The 24337-nt window shown below is 38.8% G+C and overlaps 1 protein-coding gene across 2 annotated transcripts; it reads right to left on the reverse strand.

The window, feature by feature from the left end:
• Positions 1-565: 565 nt before the first annotated feature.
• EOMES (eomesodermin) lies at positions 566-5735 on the reverse strand. 2 transcript variants are annotated; one of them, XM_075212372.1, is made up of 6 exons: positions 4715-5735; positions 4078-4232; positions 3499-3620; positions 2472-2630; positions 2305-2366; positions 566-2109 (listed from the first exon to the last, which is right to left on the reverse strand). In XM_075212372.1, exons 1-6 carry the CDS (start codon positions 5488-5490, stop codon positions 1428-1430), a joined length of 1956 nt encoding a protein of 651 aa, XP_075068473.1. In that variant the 5' UTR covers positions 5491-5735; the 3' UTR covers positions 566-1427. The 2 variants fall into 2 exon arrangements, with proteins under 2 accessions (XP_075068473.1, XP_075068472.1); XM_075212371.1 differs by having other exon boundaries at positions 567-2166.
• Positions 5736-24337: the final 18602 nt, after the last annotated feature.

Below are 24337 nucleotides of genomic sequence, written 5' to 3' on the forward strand. Positions count from 1 at the left end.
ATTGTGAAGGAACTGATTGTTTTTCTACATTTGTAAAGTGTTTTGATTTCTCATTTTGTAGATGTATGTATATATGCTGTTAGAAAAAAAAACTTTATTCACAAGTCTTTCAATTTGAATGATGCTAGGATTAGAATGTAAATGAAAAGGGTATTGAAGAACTCAAAATATCGAACGGTAAAATTAGTATTAATACTCCAGTCCAGCCTCCCATGATTAAATTCAGAGGGGATAGTCCATTTATCTTCTTTACACTTTACCCAGCGACAAAACAGTTTCCCCATATCGCAGTGAAGTATCTATTTCCATCACCTTTTACGTATTAGATGCTCTTTCTTCACACCAGCGTCTAGAGTTCAGTGTAATCTGCGTCGGTGTGTTTTTTTAATATATTAACGAATTAAAAATCCGAATAGGAAATAGAAGCCAACTATATAATTGGTTTAAATCATATGTGTATTAAATATGCAAACTATAGCGCTATCTCATTCAACTATGTAAATTAACAGTTAATATATGTATTAACAATGTACATGAAGGCTCTTTATTGTTTTGATTACTTAAACATTGAACTTCACAATAGCGGTCATTGAGGTGTCACTCTTAATATTTTAAATCGTTGATCCTTTCTCCGTCCCCACATTTATTAAATGTTTGTAACTGGCACATTCCTGTAAAATAAGGTTCATTCATCAATGTTAGGAAGTAACTGTTAATGAATCTCTGCTCAGTACCAACATCCCCCCCTCCAAAAAATATAGTGAACTATCCCAGACGTAACACATTTATTAAAAATGAACAAACATTATATACATAAAAAGGTTAAATTCACAAATTCATTCAGATCAATAATTAACTTTACATTTTGTACAATATTTTTCACAATTGGCAACTTTTTTTCGTTGTGTTCTTCGATGTAATCTTTTCCAAGACTTGGTGGAAAAGTCATTTTGAGTTTTAGTCTATAGATTTTTTTTCCTGTATTTCCCATTACACATTATACAACAAAACAGTGCAGGTAATGTCTTGTAGAGCAATAAAAATAGACACATCACTGCACACAATATATTGCACTCCACAATATGCAACAGTATATCTACACAATATGTACACTGACCTTTGTTCATAAATAAATCACATAAAAAAAGAAACCAAAGACAAATAAAATAAAAGTATCAAGTGGATTGTATCCACTTGAAGAATTAAATACTGTCACGTTTAGAATTCAGGATGTGACAAGTTCGAGCTTGCAGCAGTCAGAGGTTTTGTCACTATCAGCCTAGAGAACAGTACACTAGTCTTTGTTTCCTATTGTTCTCCAGGCTTTGAGAGGCAAAGCCACACTTTTTGGCATTTAATGCTAAGATTCACCCTGTGATCAATATAGAAACTTATAAGCCATACATATATTAAAATATAAAAATTCTTTAAGAACTAGAATAGAAGGAATAGTAGCCTAGGCTTTTGGAGGCATCTTTGTATTCTTCACTTGCAATGTCCTCACATTTTATAGGGGGAGAATTTTCATTGCTTGAAGTGCTAGGGGAGAGCCGTCTTCTCTTGCAGGCTTCCGTGTACACTCCAGAGTCGTTTGAGTCTAGAGACTTTATTGAAGGAGGTGTTTCCACCCAGGACGAACCCATCTCTTCCTTGACTTTGTCCTTAGGCAGAAGATCTTCAGAGAAACCTGATGGACTTGACCTTGAGGACCAAGGTAAACCTGTTGCCATTTTCCTCTGGTATGGAGAACCTCTGCTACCCCAACCTGTCATAGAGGCAAAGGCTGCATCTGGATAATATGCCATGGGGTGTGATGTTTGGATCGGTAGGGACTTTATGCCGTAAGTGAGAAGGGAGCTGGAAGAATAGTCTGTCTCATATGGACCCATGTCCAGCTTGTTGGCTCCAGCTTGTTGAACAGGAGTTACAAACCACCTTTGTGGAGGAGCGCCGACAACTTCTTCATTGGTCTGGGGTGACAGGAGGCCACTGGTCTGGGGAACAGTCCTCTCCCCGCTGTAGTACCTGGTGGGAGGCAGGTTGTTGACATATTGCTCCTGGAAGAAAGGCTGGACGCTGTACCGGGCCCCAGGCACTATCTGATGGGATCTAGGAGAATCCGCAGGAGATGGAGTTAATCGGTCATTTTCTGATGCCGTGTACATGCTACAAAAAGAATAAAAGCCTGGTGTGACTATGATAAGCAAAATATGTAATACAAAAAACTAATTAATGAATAGGAGCACAGTTCTACCAAGCGCAAAACACAAGTGATGTGACTCAAAATAAACATGTATTACTTACGAGTCATAGTTGTCTCTGAAGCCTTTTGCAAATGGGTTGTGATCAATTTTCAGTTGGGTAATCTAAAGATAATGGAAAAAATAATATTAGGAAGATTGTCACACAATCGAGACTATATTCAGTCTGGTGTAATGATCCACACACAGTAAATTAATCGGCACTCTTACATCTGTATTCTGGTATGCAGTTACAGCAATGAACTGGGTTTCGGGGAAAGTGAAAGTCTGAGTCTTGGCAGAATCATTCAAGTCCTCTACTCCATCTTCACTTACTTCCACAATATGGAGACGTGGCTGATACTTGTGCAGAGACTGCAGAACTATCATCTAATGAAAGACAGGTAGACTCTATTAGAATCAAACACCTTATATTGAAACATTAAAATGTAAAATCTATTGGTGAAAAATTTAGACTTATGACCGATGTTAGTAACAAACAATTAGACATATAAATCGATGCAATAGGATAAGGGTTATGTTTGGTGTGGGGAAGAGTATGAAATAGGGTTAAAGTTCAGTTTGGCGTGGGGGACAGATGGCTGAATGAGAATTGTGTAGGTGGCTGATTGGAAGACAAGTAGGTAAGTGAGTGATGTGTAGGCGTTGGGGAAAGGACACGAGTAGGGTAGACTATGCGATAACTTCAGGCATAGATGATATAACATTCAAGGGAGAGAGATTAATGGGGGAAGATATGCGTGGGCAGTCAGAGATTATAGAATTGAAGGTGGGTGCTGGCGTGGTGGCTAAAAGTGTATTTGGAGTCAGAGGCATGAACTCTTTAAATAAGTGTGTGGTGAGGGCTGACTCACAGGTAAGGAGATATGTGGAGAAGGTGTTAAGTGAAAAGTAGATGTGAGAAGTGTGAGAAAGGGTACATTTTCTTAACCCTAAAGATCAAGCAACAGTTCAATTTTATATATCACTGAGGAGAAACACAAAACAGTAAGATAAAAAAAAGTTGACCCCATACACAAATTCATACTTTTTGAATTTGTTATCTAGACAGCTAAAAACATAATATTTATTTCTAGTCATAAAATCTTACTACATTCCTTTGCGCCAACTGGATTAATATGGCGTAAATATTTGTTATTATCTGTTGCATTTTTGCCCTGAACATAAACACCAATCCACACAATCTCGCGTATATTTTTCCCAGATCGCTGTCCATGGTGTTGCATGCGCTTCTTACCTGGGTGTTGTTATTATTAGCCCCCTTGTTGTTTGTGAGTTTCAGTTTTCCAAAAGAAATCTCTTGCCTCATCCAGTGGGCGCCTGTATTTGGAGACTCGGGATGCACATAGACCTTGTTCCCTATAAAAGAAATCGTGAATCTCGGTTATCTAATAAACGGGACTGAAAAACCTAAACGCTAAACTCTAGCCTGAGCCACACATGTCCCTGACCACTATATAATATTACATTTGTAGACTTCACATGGGGCTTTTGTAAGTGCCTTGGAAAACAGTACTATGTAAAAGGCTTAATATACGTTTAAAAAGATGCTCTATAGGAATTATTTCCATTGAATATTTTTCTTAGGAAATTAATCCACATTACAACACATTTGTTTATTCTTGTGTTTGAAATGCATTCACAGTAGACATATAACATATATAGAGAGAGAGAGTGAGGGAGTGTCAAAAATAGCACAATTTAACTCCATGAACTACTTCTAGCAGACCATACTGAGACTTGTAGTTCCACACCATCCGGAGACCCGTAAAATTGCTTAACCCAGATATTATTATAACTCGCTTGGGTGACTCACCTTGCATATTGTTGTCGGCTTTTCCACAAGTCACCCACTTGCCCCCTTGAAATCGCCAGTGATTGGGGTCAGCCAAAACGACCTCTACAAACACGTTATAGTGTGCAGTTGGATTTAATCCAGTGATGTTGAAACTTAGAAAAGGGAACATCCTCCTGTAAAATTATGTAAGTAAACGTTATAATAAACTACATCTGCAGCATGGTGCATGATAATCTAGCTGCACTCTATTTGCCGTATTACTTTATTTCTGGACATTACAGATCATAGTGAACATAAAGCAAAGCCAAATACATGTATATTAAACTTGTTCAATGGTAAAGGCCATAACTTACAAGGGACAGGGATCAGCTGCAGGTACTAACAATGGCACACAGTCTGTTCAGTTGTATAACTGATACATTTTTCACCAAAGTTCTGAAATGTTGGTTACTTAAAGACAGTAACACCTTGCAGCAATACTCAGAAGACAAGTTCTCATGCTATTACATATTTTTTTTAATATAATACAGTCTTAAATTGTTATATTAGTATTACATTTCTGTTTTACGCAATTACGTACCCTTTAGAAACGTGCTTTCAAAATATTAAGATACAAAAGTTACATTTTTCGAAGCAGCCTGTGCTAAGACCTTACCTGCCTTGCTTGGTAATTATCATCTCTGTCTGGTGCCGGTGAAACTTGAGCCACAAAGGACGATTGCAAAGGTATACCTGTGCTCTAACCCCTGCCCCGCTGCCGGGTAGTCCAAGAGCACTGAGTCCACTGCCTGTGCCTGCAGCCGGGTATGGACTGTACATGCTTCCAGGTGCTTGGCTGTATTGGTAGCCGGTGGAGTACTGAGGACGGGAAGGACACACCGGAGGAGAGAAGCCGGCAGGAGGTAGCATGCTGCTGTAAGGGGGGTACCTAGCTGCCCCACCTGGTGGATACATCGCACTGTGTTGCGGTGGCGCATATGGAAAGATGGAGCAAGGAGATCCCAGCTCTGCACCCGTCTGCTGGGGCTGCTGTCCCTGAGATTGCAGGTAGTATCGTTCAGAAGCAGTTTGTAGAGTGTTGTCCAGATAACGAGGAGCTGAAGTTGGTGGCGCGGAATTCAGATCCTCTTCACCAACAGGCGATCCTTTTCTAGCGCTATCCGGTAAGGTCTTGGTGGCTTGAAAGCCTTCACTGGCCTCGCTGAGCATAGTGTTAGCAGCGGTACTAGAGGTGCCTGATTCTCGTGGGCTGTCTAAGTGGAGGCCCCTGGAGTACTTCTTATGTTGCTGCTGCTGTTGGCTTTTGTGCTGGCCCACACTGAAGTCCAAGCCAGGGCTCTGAGTGGCGCTGTTTGGGTCCCCAGGCAAAGGATAAAACGTGTGGGGAAGAGTAGGAGCAGAGCTGGTCAGAATCTGCTCTCCTAGCTGCATCCTCTGGCTGGATGAATCTTTCCTGTGCGTCAAAATCTGTACGTCTGGGTTGATGCAGACAACATGTACAGCAGCCCCTCAGACGAAAGGGACGCTGAAACAAGTGCAAAAGTGGTAGAAAAATAAAATGTCCTTTTAGTATAGTATGTGATCCATAGGAGCCCCCAGCTGTCGGAGCAAATGAGTGGTTAAAGGGGATGATGCTTATGACACAGCCCACAGAAGTCGCAGGTCTCCACTCTTTGAAAGGGACAAATCAAATGTGTCAACAAGCAGCCTTGCTGACTTTATATACTGTCGTCTTTTTCACACCTCCATTAGGGCTAATGATTTCAGGGAGGGGCTTGTTGCCTCTTTCATGGCAAGACACAGAGAGGAGGACAAGAAAAAAACACCCTCTCAGCCTTTGGATTATTGGTTGCTTTCTGTGACACTAATTTAATTAGACAATTCCTAATTGGAACATGTCACCTGTGCCTCTCTCACTGGCTGCTTAGCTGTAAAGATCAAATGCATTGCAAGCAATTATTTCTATCCTAAATTCCCTGAAAGGAAGAGGTTGGGGGATTTAAACTTTTATGAAAGCGATTCTAAGTTGTTTAAGCGCAACCTTCTTTTGTAAGCGTTTGTGTGCATCACACAGGCCTTTCACTGAGCTTGTGGTTACCAGTAAAATAGACAATGTCTTTGAAAGAAGTGGGAATAGGCAGCTCAGTTTAGCTGATCTGTTTACCGAGGGCACTGCTGGAAACCTTCAGTACACAAACGCTGGCTTGAGCTGCATGTTTATAAGTGTCGCATCCAGTTTTTGGTACATGTATTGCGCAGTACGATCGGTGGACTACGTGCACACTATCTTCTGCAGCATGACTATCACTATCTTCTGCAGCATGACTTCCATAAGATTTGCTATTGACCTAATTACTTTATTTTCTGAATAATATACAATTTTAGAGCCCATCGTTTCTGTTTCAATAACATTTTGAGAAATGTACCTTTTCTGAATTGTCAATTTACATGTTACCCAATTTGTAAATGAAGTGCTAAGTACAAATCACTTGGTATACAGTAAGTACGTGTCCTGTTATAATCAGAACAAAGATACAGGGATGAATGCAGGACTTCATAATATCACCGATTTTGGATGCACTGCACTACATGGTGCTCACACTCATTTTCAAAAGTAAATGCAGTGTGAAAAGAACTGACAGTACAATGGAAGATTAGTAACAGTGAGAACAGTTACTACTTGCCCTGTTGTAGTGTATTTAAACAGAACACAATGCTCACTTCATATATCCACAGGTAACCTTCAATGTGCTTTTGTCAGCTATCTGGAATTTGCAGAACCTTCACAAAATGAAAGTTGGACAACAGAATTTATAGAGGAAAGTACACAGGCAGGTGTCATCCATCTGATGCATGGCAAATATGTGATCATTTATCTTCAAACTCTATTTACCGAAGCCAGTTATTTACAATTATTCGGTACGACTTGGTATATATACATACACATATATATATATATATATATATATATATATATATATATATATATATATATATATATATACATATATATATATATATATATATATATATACATATATATATATATATATATATATATATATATATATATATATATATATATAGATAGATAGATAGATAGATAGATAGATAGATACGCTCTCTACACCATTGCAAACCCAAGTACATGGCTTTTTGTAAAGGTGTCAGGTGTTACTGCAGAACTATGGGATGTTCTGCAGTCTACACCTTTGTTCTCTGGTACACGTTCTGTTTGCAGCTATAGCGGATGTATGTCCATTCTTTTGTATCTTAATAATCTAATGCAGTCTCCAAAGTGAAATTGGGAGATTTCATTCCAGGCCTGTTTGAATTCCTGGGTTCCACTGGTTCACAAAGAAATCCTCACATTTTCGGTTTGCTAATATCACATCTATAAAGCTGATACCATTGTGTCCATGAGGGAATCGCACTAGTGTAGATGAGCCAACTGAGCTTCAATTATGAATATACTGTGCATCTAGATTCTGTGCCAAAGACCTTGGAGACAGCAGTTGGGCTTATCAGGGTTTGTATTGTTTTGGGATCACAAGGAAAAGGTTTTGATAAATTATTTTCACAGACTTGCAGGTGAAATCGGCTATCAGGCGCAAACCATCTGCCATCATTTTACCACTAAACTTGCAATATATAATTCATATAGGGCAGGCAGGAATCCCACATCTGAAATAAGATCACCCAATTCGCAGCTCCTGATTTTCCTGAGAGTTTTGTTGATGTCACTCCAGGGCATCCCGTATTTGTGGCAGATCCTGTGAAGGAGAAGCTGATGAGATTTAGAGGCTGGGGCATTTGAGACCAATACCTCTGCTCACATATTCACCACAACAGTGTAATGTGGTGAAAATAAAGGCATCTTAGATCCGTTCCAAGTATTATGAGGTTTTACCTATAAAAACAAAACCTTTCAGTAGTGGGTATTTTTACTGGAACAAAATACTGAATGTAGTTCTTCAAATGTTGTTTATTATCACAGACATTGTATAAAATAATAATGTGGGTAATTTTCTTTCTTTTTGTAACTGCTTTTCAGTGAAACTGATTAGCTGCAAACTGTTATATTATTACTGTCAAAGCAATAATTGCTGCCTATGCATTTATTTATCTAGACTGCAAGCTCATGGGACAAGGATTTTTCAGGGTTTCTTGATTTTGTCAGCCTTTTGTATAACTTACACTAGCTACACTATTTCCGTCATTTGCGTCATGTACAGAGAATGACGTCATATATATTAGAACACACACTTAATCCAAAAAAGACCCAAACGCACTAAAGTCAGTTTGATTAGTTCCTTATGTCAGATTGGAATGTAAAACGCCAAAGGTGGTGAATATTGACCCAATCACTGGGATGTTTCAATGTAACCCTTATTCAGAATAGACTAGATCAGTGGGACGCATTTATGTGGATGGAGTACCAGCTTCCCCTTATTATTTTTGCAGGTACATTCTGCTCTTACAAGTTCCAGTTTTCAAAACCAACAGAGGGTGGGGGCAGAAATATAACGGTATCAATTAGAATCCAAACCATGTCGTAATTATGTCTCATAATTATTATTATTTTTTTAATATTAAACAAACATAAATCTATAAAGTAGCACAGACAATATTGAAATGTATTGAATGTCTGTGTGTGTATAATTTTTGTGTTCGGATAGAAATCGTACACACAGATCTACACACCTTTGAGTGCCTGCTGCTTTGCGACGCGTTGTAGATGCGGGGAATAGTCTTTAGATAAAATAATGTAATTTTATGAAGTCTTATAACTGCAACGAGCAACTACGCCGCTGATCAAACACCACATTAATGATATACCTGTAAGTATTTTACGGAAAAGAAAACTCTCAGCGTTGTGATTCCATCAGCTTCTGGCAGAGAGTCAGTAACTATATAAGTAAAGGGGCATTCTCGGCCGATTGAGGAAATGACACATGTAATCTCCACTAGGTGACATTGATAAGTGACTCAGAGGAAATAAATACTGGTTATTTTTCTCATGCCATCGCTTTGATAATATATATACAAGTGATATCAAAATATATTTTGGACAATTTATCTTGTTCACGCTGTATAAGAACTTTCATGCATACTTGTATAGTTCACAGGTACATGGAAACAGACTATTTACGCTTCATACACATTTTGGGAAAATATAATATGCATTCAAATAGATATTGCCATTACTTGGCACACTTACAATTGTTGATTATTTTATCAAATATCGTGTGTGCATAAGTTATCGAGCTAAGGACTAAATGGTATGTTCTGGAATACCTTTGAGATGCAATGGATAGATAGATAGATAGATAGATAGATAGATAGATAGATAGATAGATAGATAAACAACGAATTATATCTATCTATCTATCTATCTATCTATCTATCTATCTATCCTCCAGAACATGGTGTAACACATTTCTGGTGTAATGTTGTTCATTTGCACTATTAATGCATTATACTTTCTTTGCCCTTATCTTGTAAACAAACAGCATTTCAGTGCCACAAATTCGTCTTAACCACTGCATGACAGAGGTGTCACCAGCCGTTCATTGTCTTTTACAGGGTTAATGTGCAGGCAATGCCAACATCTTAACAAGCAACATTCATCTGAACATCAGTGGTCCCGAATGAGTTTACACTGTGTTGTCACACCAAGACGCTAACACCTCCTACTGTACACCAGAGAGTCTGTAGGGTGTACGGGGGAGAATCTTACAGCACGGCATCTTTGGATGAAAATATGTGCAGTAATTAACTAAGATAATAGGAGATCACTTTGTGATGTAGCTTTCACTGCCCTCTGGGATGAGAGTGGCGAATGCCCAACAACCCATACATTGGCGCTGAAAGGCTTAAATGTATTACAAAGCTTGGTTTAAAACAATTAGTTGGTTATAACGTATAATTTAAAAGTACAAAATAAAATAAACTTTATATTTTCATTGGAGATAAACATTAATATCTAATGAAGACTAATAGAAAACAATGGCTAACTAATTGCTATTACAGCAACCATCACCTTATAAAATAGCATATTTGTGATATGTCATTGTTTTGCTTTGAAACACAATACATTTAATCAATATACAGGGAAATGTATACATTTAGGCGAATATATACTAATGTAACCTTCTATATCAACAAATTATTACAAATGATAGATTTGCAATTGCTTAGCTTTGGCTATATGCAGTTTAATTAGGCTCATTTAGTAAAATATTGACCCAATTACTTACCTCCATTAACATAAGACAAATTTAGTTTAGGTTCCCGTGGTTGTACTCTGTACAAACGCGTATACTTTAAGATATTTAGATTGCATTTTGTCCACATATAGATTAAAATAATTTATGTGTTAAATGCAGATTATGGCTTGAGATCAATTTATGTTAGATCCATCTATGTAGTAAAATTATTCATTATTTTTTAGTGCAGTTATAAGTAGATTGATACTTAACCACCTGAAATGTTTACAAGTACAATGCTTTAAAATAAGACGTTGAATATTATGGCCTAAAAGTAAAACAATGAAGATGATGTTAATTATGTACAATCTAAAACGACTCCCTCTCATAGGTTCTTATAGACCGTTTAAAACCCAGATTCTAATTTAGAGCTATCAACCTTTGGTCTTCCAGTAATTTGGATACTACAAGTCCCAGCTTGCTCTATCAGACTCTGTCTGGGCCTTGTGGATCCACAGTGGCCGGATAAAGAGATTGCCTAGGTCTGTCTGTTCTAGATATACACCTATGGACACGCGTGGACTTAAATATAAAAATAAACAATATACCTTCGCATCATCAGTGTTAAATCAATTTAAACATAGTTAATTTAACAAATCCATGTACAACTGTCACACAAGGAAAACAATATTGGCTAATTTATAGATATTGTGTAGCATGTGTTTCATAATAAAATAGTATTTTCGAATGCTGTATCGGATTTTTAAGCGTCGCCAATGCTACTTTTTAGACGTACTATGTGTATGGGAATTATACTTCATTAACTAGTCTCATATTTAAAATCGCGTCCTTTCAGATAAAGTACATATACATTATAAAAAAACCATGATGAAGCTTCAAGTAAACAGAGGGAACTAAAAGTCCAGGAACCAGACACTTCGCACCATTTTCTCATGCTAATGAAATTCCCTCAATGCAAGAAAGGATGGTCTGAAAAAAGCACAATGAAATCGGTTCTAATCTTTTCGTTGTAAAGAAGGACTGTCTGTAATGACTACACATTTTATGGGTTTACTCTTATGCACGGCCTAGTATACAATACATTGTGGTCAAATCTGCCTATTCCTCTATGCTAGCAATTCAATATTTCTATGTACATGTCTATATAGAGCTGTTATATTTATAATGAGCATTTTTATTTTACGTCACCCATAATCACCCTATGTATTATTGACATTCTATGTCAGGGCTACCACCAAAAATTCTAAATGTATATTTATAGCTTTCCAAACCAGTTGACATTAATATTATTTACATCAACAGTAGACAGTTGGTGGCTCTCTAATTGTAGGACTACACGCTCCATAATGCTCTGATGTGTAAGAGGCACGCTGGTATTTGTAGTTCTGAAACAGTTGACCAGACAACGGCATCCTAAATCTCCCTCAAACATAAATCCTTCAATGTCATTAGCTTAAAGTGTAACAAAATAAAATAATTTCCTCGAACTTGTAGTCATGAAATCTGGGGGTAAATGTATCAATATGCGGGTTCTTCAACACCCGCGTGTTCAGCCTCTTCCGCGATTAAATTTCAAGCGGCGCTGCATTGTAAAGGGTTAACTTCCCTTTACAATGCAGCGCCGCTTGAAATTTAATCGCGGAAGAGGCTGAACACGCGGGTTTTGAAGAACCCGCATATTGATACATTTACCCCCAGGTGTTTATGATTCCTAAAAAACAGTCTGTGGGTCAAACCATGTGCTTTTAAAGATTAGAGCTCTTTATGAAAAACTCCAGGGTGATCCTACATATAAAATCGATGTACATAGATTTCCCCCAAAAAACTCAGTGAAAACTGCAAAATATAACTTTCGATTATTTTGTCCTATTTGTAGCCATTTTGGAGGTTTGTATAGAACACTTCCTGTAGATTGTTTCCTATGTAAACATCCGTGCGAGGATAAAGGAAGGAGAGGTGGCGCTAATCAGGTGTTGTTGAAACCAAGCTATTCAGAAGCATTGACTCATCCCATGTACCAGCAGGGGGTCATTGCGTCTCGTTCCTGTTACCTTGTCCTCTGCCCATGGAGAAACTTAAAGGTTGTTTTACATAAATAACAGACTTTTATTCTTACACACAGGTCCTTTAATATGCTTATTTTTATTGACCAGTTCATGTTGGTAGAATACTAATATTGACATGAGCAGAAGAATACATATGTCAACAAAGAACAGCAAGGATTAAGTCTACAAATGTATTTACTCTTACATGTGCCATACTCTTTATTGAAAGAAAACACTTTGTAATAGTCAATAAAGATGATTCTGTTGTAAATTAAAGTTGATGCACTCTTTGGGGATGATGTTGAGTTAATAGCAATGCAAAAAAAGGATCAAAGTTGCACATTGGAAAAAAAATATATTGCAATGGAGGGGGAGGGAAATTTACAATGTGGAGACAGATTTATAGTTGGAATAGGACATGTCTTAGATCAACTTCAAATCTCACTGTAAAAATAAAGCTACCAATTATTTGTGTGCTCCATGATAAAGCAACCAATATTCTCCTTTTATGCAAAACACTTTTTTTTTTATTATTTACTTCTAACTCAGCATCAGGCCCTCAGTGTACTGGTATGATGGATAACTTGGTAGAATTGCCTAAACAAAATATATTATTCTAATTTTATGTGGAATTATTTCTGTAATGTTGTATTATTCAAAATTGTCACCAACATGTTCCCCTATTTGTGAAAATCAGAATATGCTTTTTTAGTACACTTTAAAATTTGCAACAATTATAAAACGATTAACTGAATGAAACAAGTAGTATCCACTTGCCATTGACTTAGGACACTGAGATATATTTTGTTGTCTGTCAAGAATCCCTTTGCTATATCTTTAAGGATTTTACCAACATCTGAAAATCCCGATCAGCATGCTGATTCCTGCGTACACACTTACACAGTTTTACAAGATTCATTTTCAGATCAGTGCTCTTTGTCATAACCAGATCTGCCTACACCGCTGGTCATCAGTGCATACACACTTTAGAATTTGTCCAACATCGTTCCAGCGTTTATTGAGATTTTTAGTCCAGTTGTAAAATCAAATGAAACAATACGATGTGCTATCCGATAAAACATAATTGTGGGCGCGTACACACTAACGTAATATCGAACCTAACAGTTGTTTATTGTGTGATTGGCACAATAATCAGGTGAAAAACCTGTAGTGTGTACTCAGCTTTAGAATGAACTTTCTGGTTAGTGTGGGTATGAAAACAAAAATATAATCTCAAAAGATGCATTGTACTCATAGGACCTCATTTAGAGTCGGACGCAAAGTCCGATTTAGGCGCATCTAACAAAAAAACACTATCACGCATGTGCAGAAAGCTCCAAATTCGCCTGCATCTTGGATGCAATTAACACTTGCAACTCACTACGAGAGAATGAGAGGAACGCGGAATTGTGAAGGCGTGACCATGTAAATGCATCCTAGTCGCAGTGAGGCGCAGACGCAACACATGTCAAAACAGGGCTAAAGCTGTGCGGCAGGAATTAGGTGGCGCAAGCGGTCAGCTAGCTGCAGGAACTGCTTGCAGCTCGATAGGGTATTACGAGTGGGATGTAACTGGGGTTGCTTGCCACTCGTAATACCCTACCAAGCTGCGGCACACTCCCACTCCTACACTTCTTACACAGACTTTGCGTCCGACTCTAAATAAGGTCCATAACCTCTACACAAAACACAACAAATCCTGGCTATATTGGTTCTACATAGATTCAAATGGGTGGTGAACAATTTAGATTTAAAACAGAGGTACCTTTTTGATATGAAGCAACCTCCTTAGAAATGCTTGAAAAACTGAATTTGCAACTTTTAATTTTATTTACCCTTTACCTCAATGAAAGCTATCATGCTCACATTGTCTATTTAAAATACATTACACGTTTTTCTGCATAATATATTTCAATTTATAACTCAGTGGCATAAATACTTAACTTGCTATATGGTGTAAATACAGTTTTCACATTGTAAATCAAGCAAAAATCTGTGAGAAGACTGAAATGATGGGGGATTAGCAGCCATTTATAAAAAAAATAAAATAAATACTTTCATTGACATTATTTTCCCCATCGAAAGTAATGTGTCAAGTAACACGAATGGTAAAAGTTGCCTTACAGAAAGTAATGTTTTGTGCCTAGTTTGAGCAAGCAAAAGTGGTTGAAAAAGTGGTGTTATTGACACATTAATACCTTTTTAATAGGGTGACAATGGGCGAAAGACATAATAAGAATTGACCGCAATGTGGTTTTTCGGTTGAATTTATAAATAATGGTGAACCTGATTGATGCTTACAAAGTACACTGCATCACTCTTTACTAAAAAGACAAAACAGTCATATGATTGTTTGAGGGGAGTGTATGCAGAAACACAACTTAAACAAATTAAACCAAAATGTGTTCAAGACAGTAAAGAAAATTCCTAGGATGCACAATTTTTTGTGGCCAAAACCACCCTCAGTAAATAAGTTGTGGGTGTCTCTCTCCTGAGAATCTTGCAACTATTAAAATGTGAGTTTGCCAACAGACTGGCACTACTATTAGGCAAACCTAGATGTTTAAATATAAAGTGGAAAGTTGGACTTACAACGCAAGTGTACATTGGGCAGCATGGTGGCTTTGTGGTTAGCACTTCAGCCTCTCAGCACTCGGGTCATGTGTTCAGTTCTTGACCATGGCCTTATCAGTGAGGAGTTTGTATGTTCTCCTCGTGTTTGAGTGGGTTTCCACCGGGTGCTCCGGTTTCCTTCCACACTCCAAAAACATACTGGTAGGTTAATTGGCTGTTACAAATTGAACATCAAACAAAAAATTAGGCGCTATGGATCACTAGTAAATAGTATGAACTGTTGGACCGAAGCTCCCTAAGATGGGTATCTGAATCCACCAAAACCAAACAGGTAAGATAAATATTAAAGGGGCGCAGTGTCCAGCAGAAAATAAAAAATAAAATTACAAGTTTTTCACCTGAATATTAATAAATTTATTGATATTGTTATATCACATTAAAAACAATAAGCATATGTGGGTCACAGATGACTAGACAACCACCTATTATATGAAATCACCTTAGCCTCTAGCATATAAACATCACAATCGACATTAATCCTGCAAACAGTGGTCCGGACCACATTAAAAAGCTGAAAAGTATAATCTGTGATGTTGTGAATCACGAGGCTTGTGTTTGTGGGTAAATTATAGTATAGACTCCCGGACTAGAACAGTACAGCTCCTTAGAATTGTGAGAGCTCCTCGCTCATATAAGTACATATACCGGTTTATAGACCTTTTAATTAAGGTATTGACAAACACGCTAGTTTGTCTAACTGAAGTCCCATATCAATAGACACACTCAGGTGTATAGTATAGCGTCCAGTTTATATTATAATTGGACAAACAGATTTAAACACCTTGATGTTCTGTTGTCTTCATAGGAAACATCCAAGTACCTATAGGTGTTGTTAAATAGTAAGCCTCATTAAGATGGATCCTAGTACAGCGGTGTTCAAGTGCCTTCAATCTTCCATTTTCCCATAGAACGTTCATATGGGTATATAGCTCACTAACGGAGCGTGAACAGGAGTTAGGCAAACAGGCAGATGGAATACGTATCACTTATAAAAGTGAACAGTACTTAGCTTTGCAGGTCGTTCTTGCACTGGAATAAACCGTTGTACGATAATCCTCGTGGAGATGATCCAAACAGTCCTCAAACATTACCCCGGGGTAGAGTGTTACAAATTGACCCTAGTCTATCAGTGTGTGTATGTATGTTAGGGTATTTAGACTGTAAGCCCCAATGGGGCAGGGACTGATGTGAGTGAGTTCTCTGTACAGCGCTGCGGAATTAGTGGCACTATATAAATAAATGATGATGATGATGATTATGTCCTATACTTTAATTTGTATTCCAAACCACACATATCTTAAGATAAATAAAATGCACACAATTATCATCAGTGGAGATCTTACACTAGGGTGGAAGCAGCTGTAACAGACCACTTGTCACTCAGCATAGTAAGTGAGCAGCGTTAACACGCCTTTACTGCGCTTACACCTCGCCACTCACTATGTTCCCTGTTCTTACTTTACGCATAGAAAGAGGTAAGGGGGAGATACACCTCAATCTAGGAGCAGACTGAGATGTAATTTCTTCTACTGCATATGAACAGTCAAAAAAAGCACTTTCTACGCTTAGTAGTCAGACTTGTGTCCAACTCTTTGATCACCTGGATGAGTGACATAATGTGCTGTTGGTAATGGTCTGGTAGTGTGTCACTTAGCTGTGATGGCACAGCCCAGCCCGCTCTCCCATACTCATGAGAGATCAGCAGAAGATGCCACTTTTGCTGACCATGCTTAAAAAAATATTGGTTTTTTTGCATTGATGTCTGGAGAATAATGAAATGTATCACTAGATTGAAGGCTGTGTTGCCAGTTGTCTTCTGCTATCTTGCCAGTACAGTGTCAACACCTCTGAAAATGTTATGAGTTGCAGGGGAATAGACATTTCACAATTGCCAATTTTGCTATCAACAGGATTTGCAAGAGATGCATAGGTTTTTTTTCTGTTTGCAGATTTACTAGAGGGAGTGTGCATTAAACCAAATCTTCTAATGCAACAACTGAATATGCACATTTAGGACATCATAGAGAGTGAGACATAAGTCCAACTCATAAGTGCTTTTTCATGCGCAGTTGTCAAACATATGTCTCAGTCTAATCTGAGACGTATCTCCCTTTGAGCCCCTGTACATTTAGAGAGACAGAATAGGAGAGGTAGGAGCCGGGCAAGAGTAAGTATAGTAAAGTAAAGGGCATGTTAACGCACTTATGTACTATGCTGAGGGGCAATTAGCCTCATATATGCCTCTAACAGAGGTATCTCTTGCAGCTGCTGTTCTCCTTATGCAAGAACCATGCTGATGATGATGACCAGTTACAGTTATCACCAGCTCCTTGCTGGTGTGGTGAGGGAGAGATAATTGTTTAAAAACAGATATAAAAAATAAACATTTTATCCGTGGTGCACTACAGGTCCCAGCGTGCACAGACTGCCATTAAGTGTTTGTGCATGCTGGGGCTTGTAGTACTGCTGCAAGCGCCAGCATATCCATAGCTGCCATGGCATGCTCGTACTTGGAGAAACACAAGTGCCAGCATGCCCTGGCACCCAGAACCCTCTGGCACCTGTAGTCCACCAGGGAAACATACCAACATCAAACACACAGACACACACTGTTTTAAAAATAAATATATTTGAACAAAAAACACCACTATTTATCCCTCATATACTGTTTATTGTTCACCAAGATCCAGCTTTGTATCCCTGCCCTTGTGTTTCTTGGACTCCAACCATTGCTCTGCCTCCACTTGCATAACATCTCCAATATACCTCCACACTACACAATGCCACCAAGCTCCTGATCCACTCCTTTATAATTTTCCACCTTGACTAATTGCAATCAATCATGAACACTGCTGCAAGACTAATCTATACTTCATGCTCTTCCTTAATGTACAGATCTGTGTAATATGTTGGTGCTTCTGTGTAATATGTTGGTGCTGCGTAAATAAAATATAATTCTGTATGTGGAATAATAGACTCCATTCTATAAATTATATGGATATTACAAGTAGAGATGGTCACTGACCCCTGTGTTTTGGTTTTGGTTTTGGATCTGGATTACCTTCGGGTTTTGGTTTTGGCAAAACCACCCTTGCGTGTTTTGGTTTTATTTTGTTTTGTTTTGCAATCTTGTTTAAAAATTAAATTTTTGGGGGCCTAAAATAACCTAATTTAGTGCTCCACCTGTTTCTTGGATAAGTAAGATATTTGTAAAGCTAATAAATTATGAAAAAAACAGTTTAGTTCCTGGTAGGCCGCCATTAATTCGACACACAAACCAGATTGTCTTCCTCTCCATCTATGCCTATTGGCAATGCAGACATTGTTTTTGGGTGTATATTACACCATACACTTATAGTTAAATATATAAAGAAATGGACAAAGGCAGTTTGGTTTCTGTCTGAATAGGCCCCACTCCACTTGTAGAAAATATTAAAAAATTCAGCAGGTATAGACTGTACAATATAAATTGAAATGGACAAAGGCAGTTTGGTTTCTGTCTCTATAGGCCCCCCTTCACTTGTAGAAAATAGTGAAAAATTCAGCCGCTATTGACTGTACAATATAAATTGAAATGGACAAAGGCAGTTTGGTTTCTGTCTGTATAGGCCCCCTTCCACTTGTAGAAAATATAAAAAAATTCAGCCGGTATAGACTGTACAATATAAATTTAAATGGACAAAGGCAGTTTGGTGTCTGTCTCTATAGGCCCCCCTCCACTTGTAGAAAATAGTAAAAAAAAGCAGCCTGCATAGACTGTAGAATATTAAAAGAAATGGACAAAAACTATTTGGTATCTGTCTGCATCAGACCCCCTCTCCACTAGGAGTAAAATAGAAAACTATTCAGCCGTTATAGAATCTAGAATATAAATAGAAATTGACAAAGGCAATTTGGTATCTGTCTGCATCATCCTCATCAACATCATCATTAGCGCCCTCATCGCCTACACAAATCTCCCCCTCATCCTCTTCTAATTCCAAAGTGGCATCCTCAATTGGTGTATCACCGGCTACACTCTGGCTGTTCAGGCACACATCAGCAGAACTGCTGAAAGGGCCCTTTTTTATGGGTACACAAACAGAATGCTCATGTTTAGACATACCACTGTTGGATGGACTCTCCACAGGGATTGGTGTCATTTCTGATTCAGAGCATACATTATCCTCTAATGCCTTACTGTTTTCTTACAGCTCGGCTTTCACGCGTAACAGTAGTTGTGCACCACTTTTAGACTCCAAATTACTTGGTCTTGCTTGGTCACGAGTGACCATACAAGAAGAAGGCTCAGTAACATTTTTTGATCTGTCACTAATAGAGAAAGACGAAGGCCTCATTCTTTCTTTGCCACTGCGTGTGTAGAATGGCATGTTGGCAATTTTTTCTTCAGTTGCACTTCTTTTTCGCTTCAACACGGAAAATTTTGTTTGGTGTGTGTTTTTTTCCCTGATTTAAAAAGACTATGTACTTTTACATAGGCTTTACCAGATGACGTACTGGGAACACTACCATCATGACAGGTGCCAGCACCTGCTTGCTGATCCTGCTCATATGTGGATTGCTTTGAATCCATTTTAATGAGGCCAAAGCACTTGTAGTGCAAAATATTGTATAGATACTGCTGCTAAATATGACTTTTTGCAGCCAGAGAAATTATTGTTTCACACTGGGGAATATGGGACACCCAAAGTACTTGTAGTGCAAAATATTGTATACTGCTGCTAAATATGACTTTTTGCAACCAGAAAAATTATTGTTTCACACTGGGAAATATGGGACACCCCAAAGCACTTGTAGTGCAAAATATTGTATAGATACTGCTGCTAAATATGACTTTTGGCAGCCAGAAAAATTATTGTTTCACACTGGGGAATATGGGACACCCCAAAGCACTTGTAGTGCAAAATATTGTATAGATACTGCTGCTAAATATGACTTTTTGCAGCCAGAAAAATTATTGTTTCACACTGGGGAATATGGGACACCCCAAAGCACTTGTAGTGCAAAATATTCTATAGATACTGCTGCTAAATATGACTTTTGGCAGCCAGAAAAAATTATTGTTTCACAATGGGGAATATTGGACACCCCAAAGCACTTGTAGTGCAAAATATTGAAAAAAAGCCTGCTCTAACAATTGCTAATAGAATTGGCATCAGAATTGCAATAATAATTGAAAAAATAAGGTATACAAATATTGCTCTGTGTCTGCTCTAATACAGCCTGTGACCTAACCCTACTTTCTCCCTCTGTCAAATGGCGATGGAGTGCTGTGGAGGCGGGTATTTATGCATTTCAAATATCCCCGAGATCTGACAACATCACAATGACGTTTTGCCTCGATTTCGATTCCGAACGGGAGGGAGAGTACCGAGCCTGTTCGTCTCGGTACTCGGATAGACAAAGTTAGGGTGGGTTCGGATCTCGGGGAACCGAGTCCGCCCATCTCTAATTACAAGCAACATAAGTTATGCGACCATAGAAAAGTTGTAGGCTAAGTGCTTTTTTACAGGTCCCAGAGATCTGGGGTGACTTCTAATACCTACAATAATGTACAGTAGGGGGTTCCTTATTCCGTTCAATATACAAAAACTCATCAATCATAAATGATGAGACCAGGACATATATTAATATAACTTGTGAATAATAATAATAGTAAAAGAAGTGTCAGATACATGCTGGTCTGCATCGGCACATTTGCATTTACTTGCCTTCTGAGCATGTGCAAAGTGATGTCACGCAGGATACGCCACATCAGTCCGATTATCTTTTATGATGAGAAAAACTGGATAATATCATGTAATAGATCAGTGGCAAGGAACCCACCAAGAAAGCATTCTTGATCATAATTATTGCTTGTTATCTGTAAACTTCTAAAATCACCTTTTCTTAGGCCACTTAAGACTGGGACCACACCAGCCAGTATTGGGGCAACAATTGTAGATGTGTGACCTTGATATCTCTAAGTTGATTGGGTAAACTTTTGCATCTTTTTCCAGAACTCAAGCAAGGTGTATTTGCTTCACAATGCAGCATTGCAGCTGGAGTTTATGGGACAGAAAGAATTTACAAAGATTTAGATTTACAACAAAGTCACAGAACTACCTCGGGGGGCTGTAAGTATTTGAAACACACACATATATATATATATATATATATATATATATATATATATAAACATATATCCCATAAAATTTTAAGAGTATATGTTGTTCTATCTATCTGTAGGACTATGCAGGATTATGTACTGCAAACATTTCCTGTAAATCAAATGATATCAAACACCTTTTTTTTTTTTTGCTTTTTTCGGAGCGTGAGTGGTTACTTTATGAATGCAAAAAACGTTACGTATTCATTTCACTACACACAGGGGCTATTCTCTTTCACATAGGTTTCCACTGTGAGTCATTCACTTGGGTGACTTAAGAGGTGTATTGAAATTAGAAAGGCACCTCCAGTAAACAAGTAGGAAGATCTGAGGCTTTCAGTTTGAGATGGTGACTTACCCTGAGTTATCTCATTGTAGCAGTTGATGTTGTAAAGTGTATCGCATTATTCCTGTCAAAATGCTTTCTGACAGCAATGCGTTGAACACTTTAATTTTATAGTTATTGATGTATTTAAAGGACAAACATAGCTACAAACTGAAACCTTCATATATGAAGCATGAAGAAAAATGCAACAAATCTAATTAGTCTTGATGTAACAATATTTCATTTCATCACCTAACAAGTAACTTGTTTTCTGTTCTCTGTACAATTATTGGTCACTGAATAATTACATCTGAGATCAATTTAGCTTCTTATATGGTGCCTAACTCACTGAGACTCAGACAGGCACCTGTCAGAATACGAGAAACTTGCGAGTGCCTGACCGCTGGTGTACAGTGTTACGAACTGATAATGATGACGACCAACTTAGAAGCGTCCGGTTCAACGTACCTGTGTACAGGGCCGGTGCTAGGGTCCGCGTTCCCTAGGCAAATTTACAAAATCAGCGCCCCCAGCCCGGCACATTTTCAAAATCGGCGCCCCCAACCCTGCACACTTACAAAATAGTGTGTAAGTGTGCAGGGTGGGGGCGCCGATTTTGAAAATGTGCGTCTTTTCTTACCTGCTTCTAACTTGCCTCCTCTCTGCTCCGTCTGCTCCCCTCCTCTCACTGACACTGTCGGGTCGTGATGATGATGTCACGCCCGACAGTCAGTCAGTGAGTGGAGGGGAGGAGACGGAGCAGAGAGGCGGCGGTGGTGGTGAGCAATAGTCCCTCCCCCCCTCCCTGTGAATGTATGTGAAGCCGTGCGGCGGCCGTGAAAGGTATGGTCAGCGGTCGCCGCACAGTTTTAATGAAATTTTTAATCTATGGCGCCCTCCAGAGCCCGGCGCCCTAGGCAAGTGCCTAACCTTATATAACGGATGGTGATTCAGCGCTCCCTACAAGTCGGAATGTGAAAACTGCAGCCTCGTGGGACCTGAGGGGGAAAGGGAGGGGGGAGGGGGTGGGTAAAAAGGGTGGCTCAACCCTTGGATACAGTGGTTATGGTTTGCTAGTCCCTGGGCGCATGAACAGTGATACCATGTAAAAATCAAAGACTGTTTATTGTATAGTACATATGGACTGTCATATACAACTGATAATATACACATATAACAATGTTAAATTGAATTGACTTATATGGTAGGTCAGCACAATGCATACAACAGGTATATAAAACAAGCTTATATGAATAATAATTGGGCCAATTGGCATTTATAGTCCCGATGGTGCTATTAGATCGCCTGATAGTTGGTCTAGTTGATTATGTGTGTGACAAGACTGGGTGATCAGCCCACAGGTCAAACACGCACTCGTGGATACTAGTAACAATGTCCAATGGTAAACCTCATAGATCCATTTCTCCTGGGTGAAAATAGACAGCAAATGGGATATTGCAGACAGTTGAATGTCCCCCAGTGTAAATGGATATGTTCCAAAGCCACAATCCCTGAGGAAGCCCCAAGGTGAAACGCGTAGGATTGTAACTGCACACCTATATACCTACAGTTCTTTGAAGTTCGCTTTGAGAACAACCCAATTCAAATCCGCCGCTACGAGCGACGGCATCACGGCCGCATGCGCATGCGCAAAACCATCTACCAGGACACTTCCGTCAGGCAGCAGGACGCGAGAACATCTCCACGGCAACGGGCCCAAAAATTAAAGGGAGCGCTTCAGGTACGGACCAACTACATGTATGTGAACTGTAATCTGCCTCACTAAGGGTAAGTCTGTTTACCAGTCTCCGTATTTGGGCTCACCCGTTGGACCTGTCTGCAACTAATCACCAACCTAACTAGGATTTGTCTTTGGAACATATCCATTTACACTGGGGGACATTCAACTGTCTGCAATATCCCATTTGCTGTCTATTTTCACCCAGGAGAAATGGATCTATGAGGTTTACCATTGGACATTGTTACTAGTATCCACGAGTGCGTGTTTGACCTGTGGGCTGATCACCCAGTCTTGTCACACGCATAATCAACTAGACCAACTATCAGGCGATCTAATAGCACCATCGGGACTATAAATGCCAATTGGCCCAATTATTATTCATATAAGCTTGTTTTATATACCTGTTGTATGCATTGTGCTGACCTACCATATAAGTCAATTCAATTTAACATTGTTATATGTGTATATTATCAGTTGTATATGACAGTCCATATGTACTATACAATAAACAGTCTTTGATTTTTACATGGTATCACTGTTCATGCGCCCAGGGACTAGCAAACCATAACCAAGTGCCTAACCTTGCCAAATGGGAGCGCCGGGCCTGCCTGTGTAAAATGTGTCTTTTTTTTGGGTGCAATCTCTTTCTGCATTTTAGCCGGAAATTACGTTTCAAACTACATGAGCCCCTTGGTTGGTCAGTGTATCGCAAAGTGCCCAATGGGTTCAGTGTCATGCTTGGAGACAGTCCGTGACTAAAAGTTAGCAATTTCACATGATAGGAACTATGTAGGTATCATATGGCCACCATGGTCCTCTATGTTTTTTTTAGAGTGATCTTCTGGCACAGTGCGCCTTTCTAAATGGCAAAAAAAATGCAGAGCAATTATTATCTGAGCTCACTGGTAAATATGTTTACTGATGATGAAATGCAGCAACTTGAATCATTTTCTGTTGTCTATTCAATGTCAAGAGCAATTACATTTGTTCTCTGGCATCAGTTGTTGCTCAGTGATGAGCTGTCACACTTTGTCCAAGTCCACAGTTTTGTCTTTCTGGCATAGCACCTTTGTGTGTACCCCTGGCCTTAGCCCTGTCACCTACATAGTATCAGTAGGTTCTGTGCTTTGTTCACTACACAGTAGACCCAGTATA

The sequence above is a fragment of the Mixophyes fleayi genome, chromosome 5 (genome assembly GCF_038048845.1).
Source record: "Mixophyes fleayi isolate aMixFle1 chromosome 5, aMixFle1.hap1, whole genome shotgun sequence".
Classification (NCBI taxonomy): domain Eukaryota; kingdom Metazoa; phylum Chordata; class Amphibia; order Anura; family Limnodynastidae; genus Mixophyes; species Mixophyes fleayi.

Coding starts and splice junctions, on each gene's coding strand:
- EOMES (XM_075212371.1), bottom strand. CDS start 5,490: ATGCAGCTAGGAGAGCAGATTCTGACCAGCTCTGCTCCTACTCTTCCC. Junction 2,367..2,471: donor CTGCATACCAGAATACAGAT/GTAAGAGTGCCG, acceptor CATTATCTTTAG/ATTACCCAACTGAAAATTGA. Junction 2,167..2,304: donor TTCAGAGACAACTATGACTC/GTAAGTAATACA, acceptor TTCTTTTTGTAG/CATGTACACGGCATCAGAAA.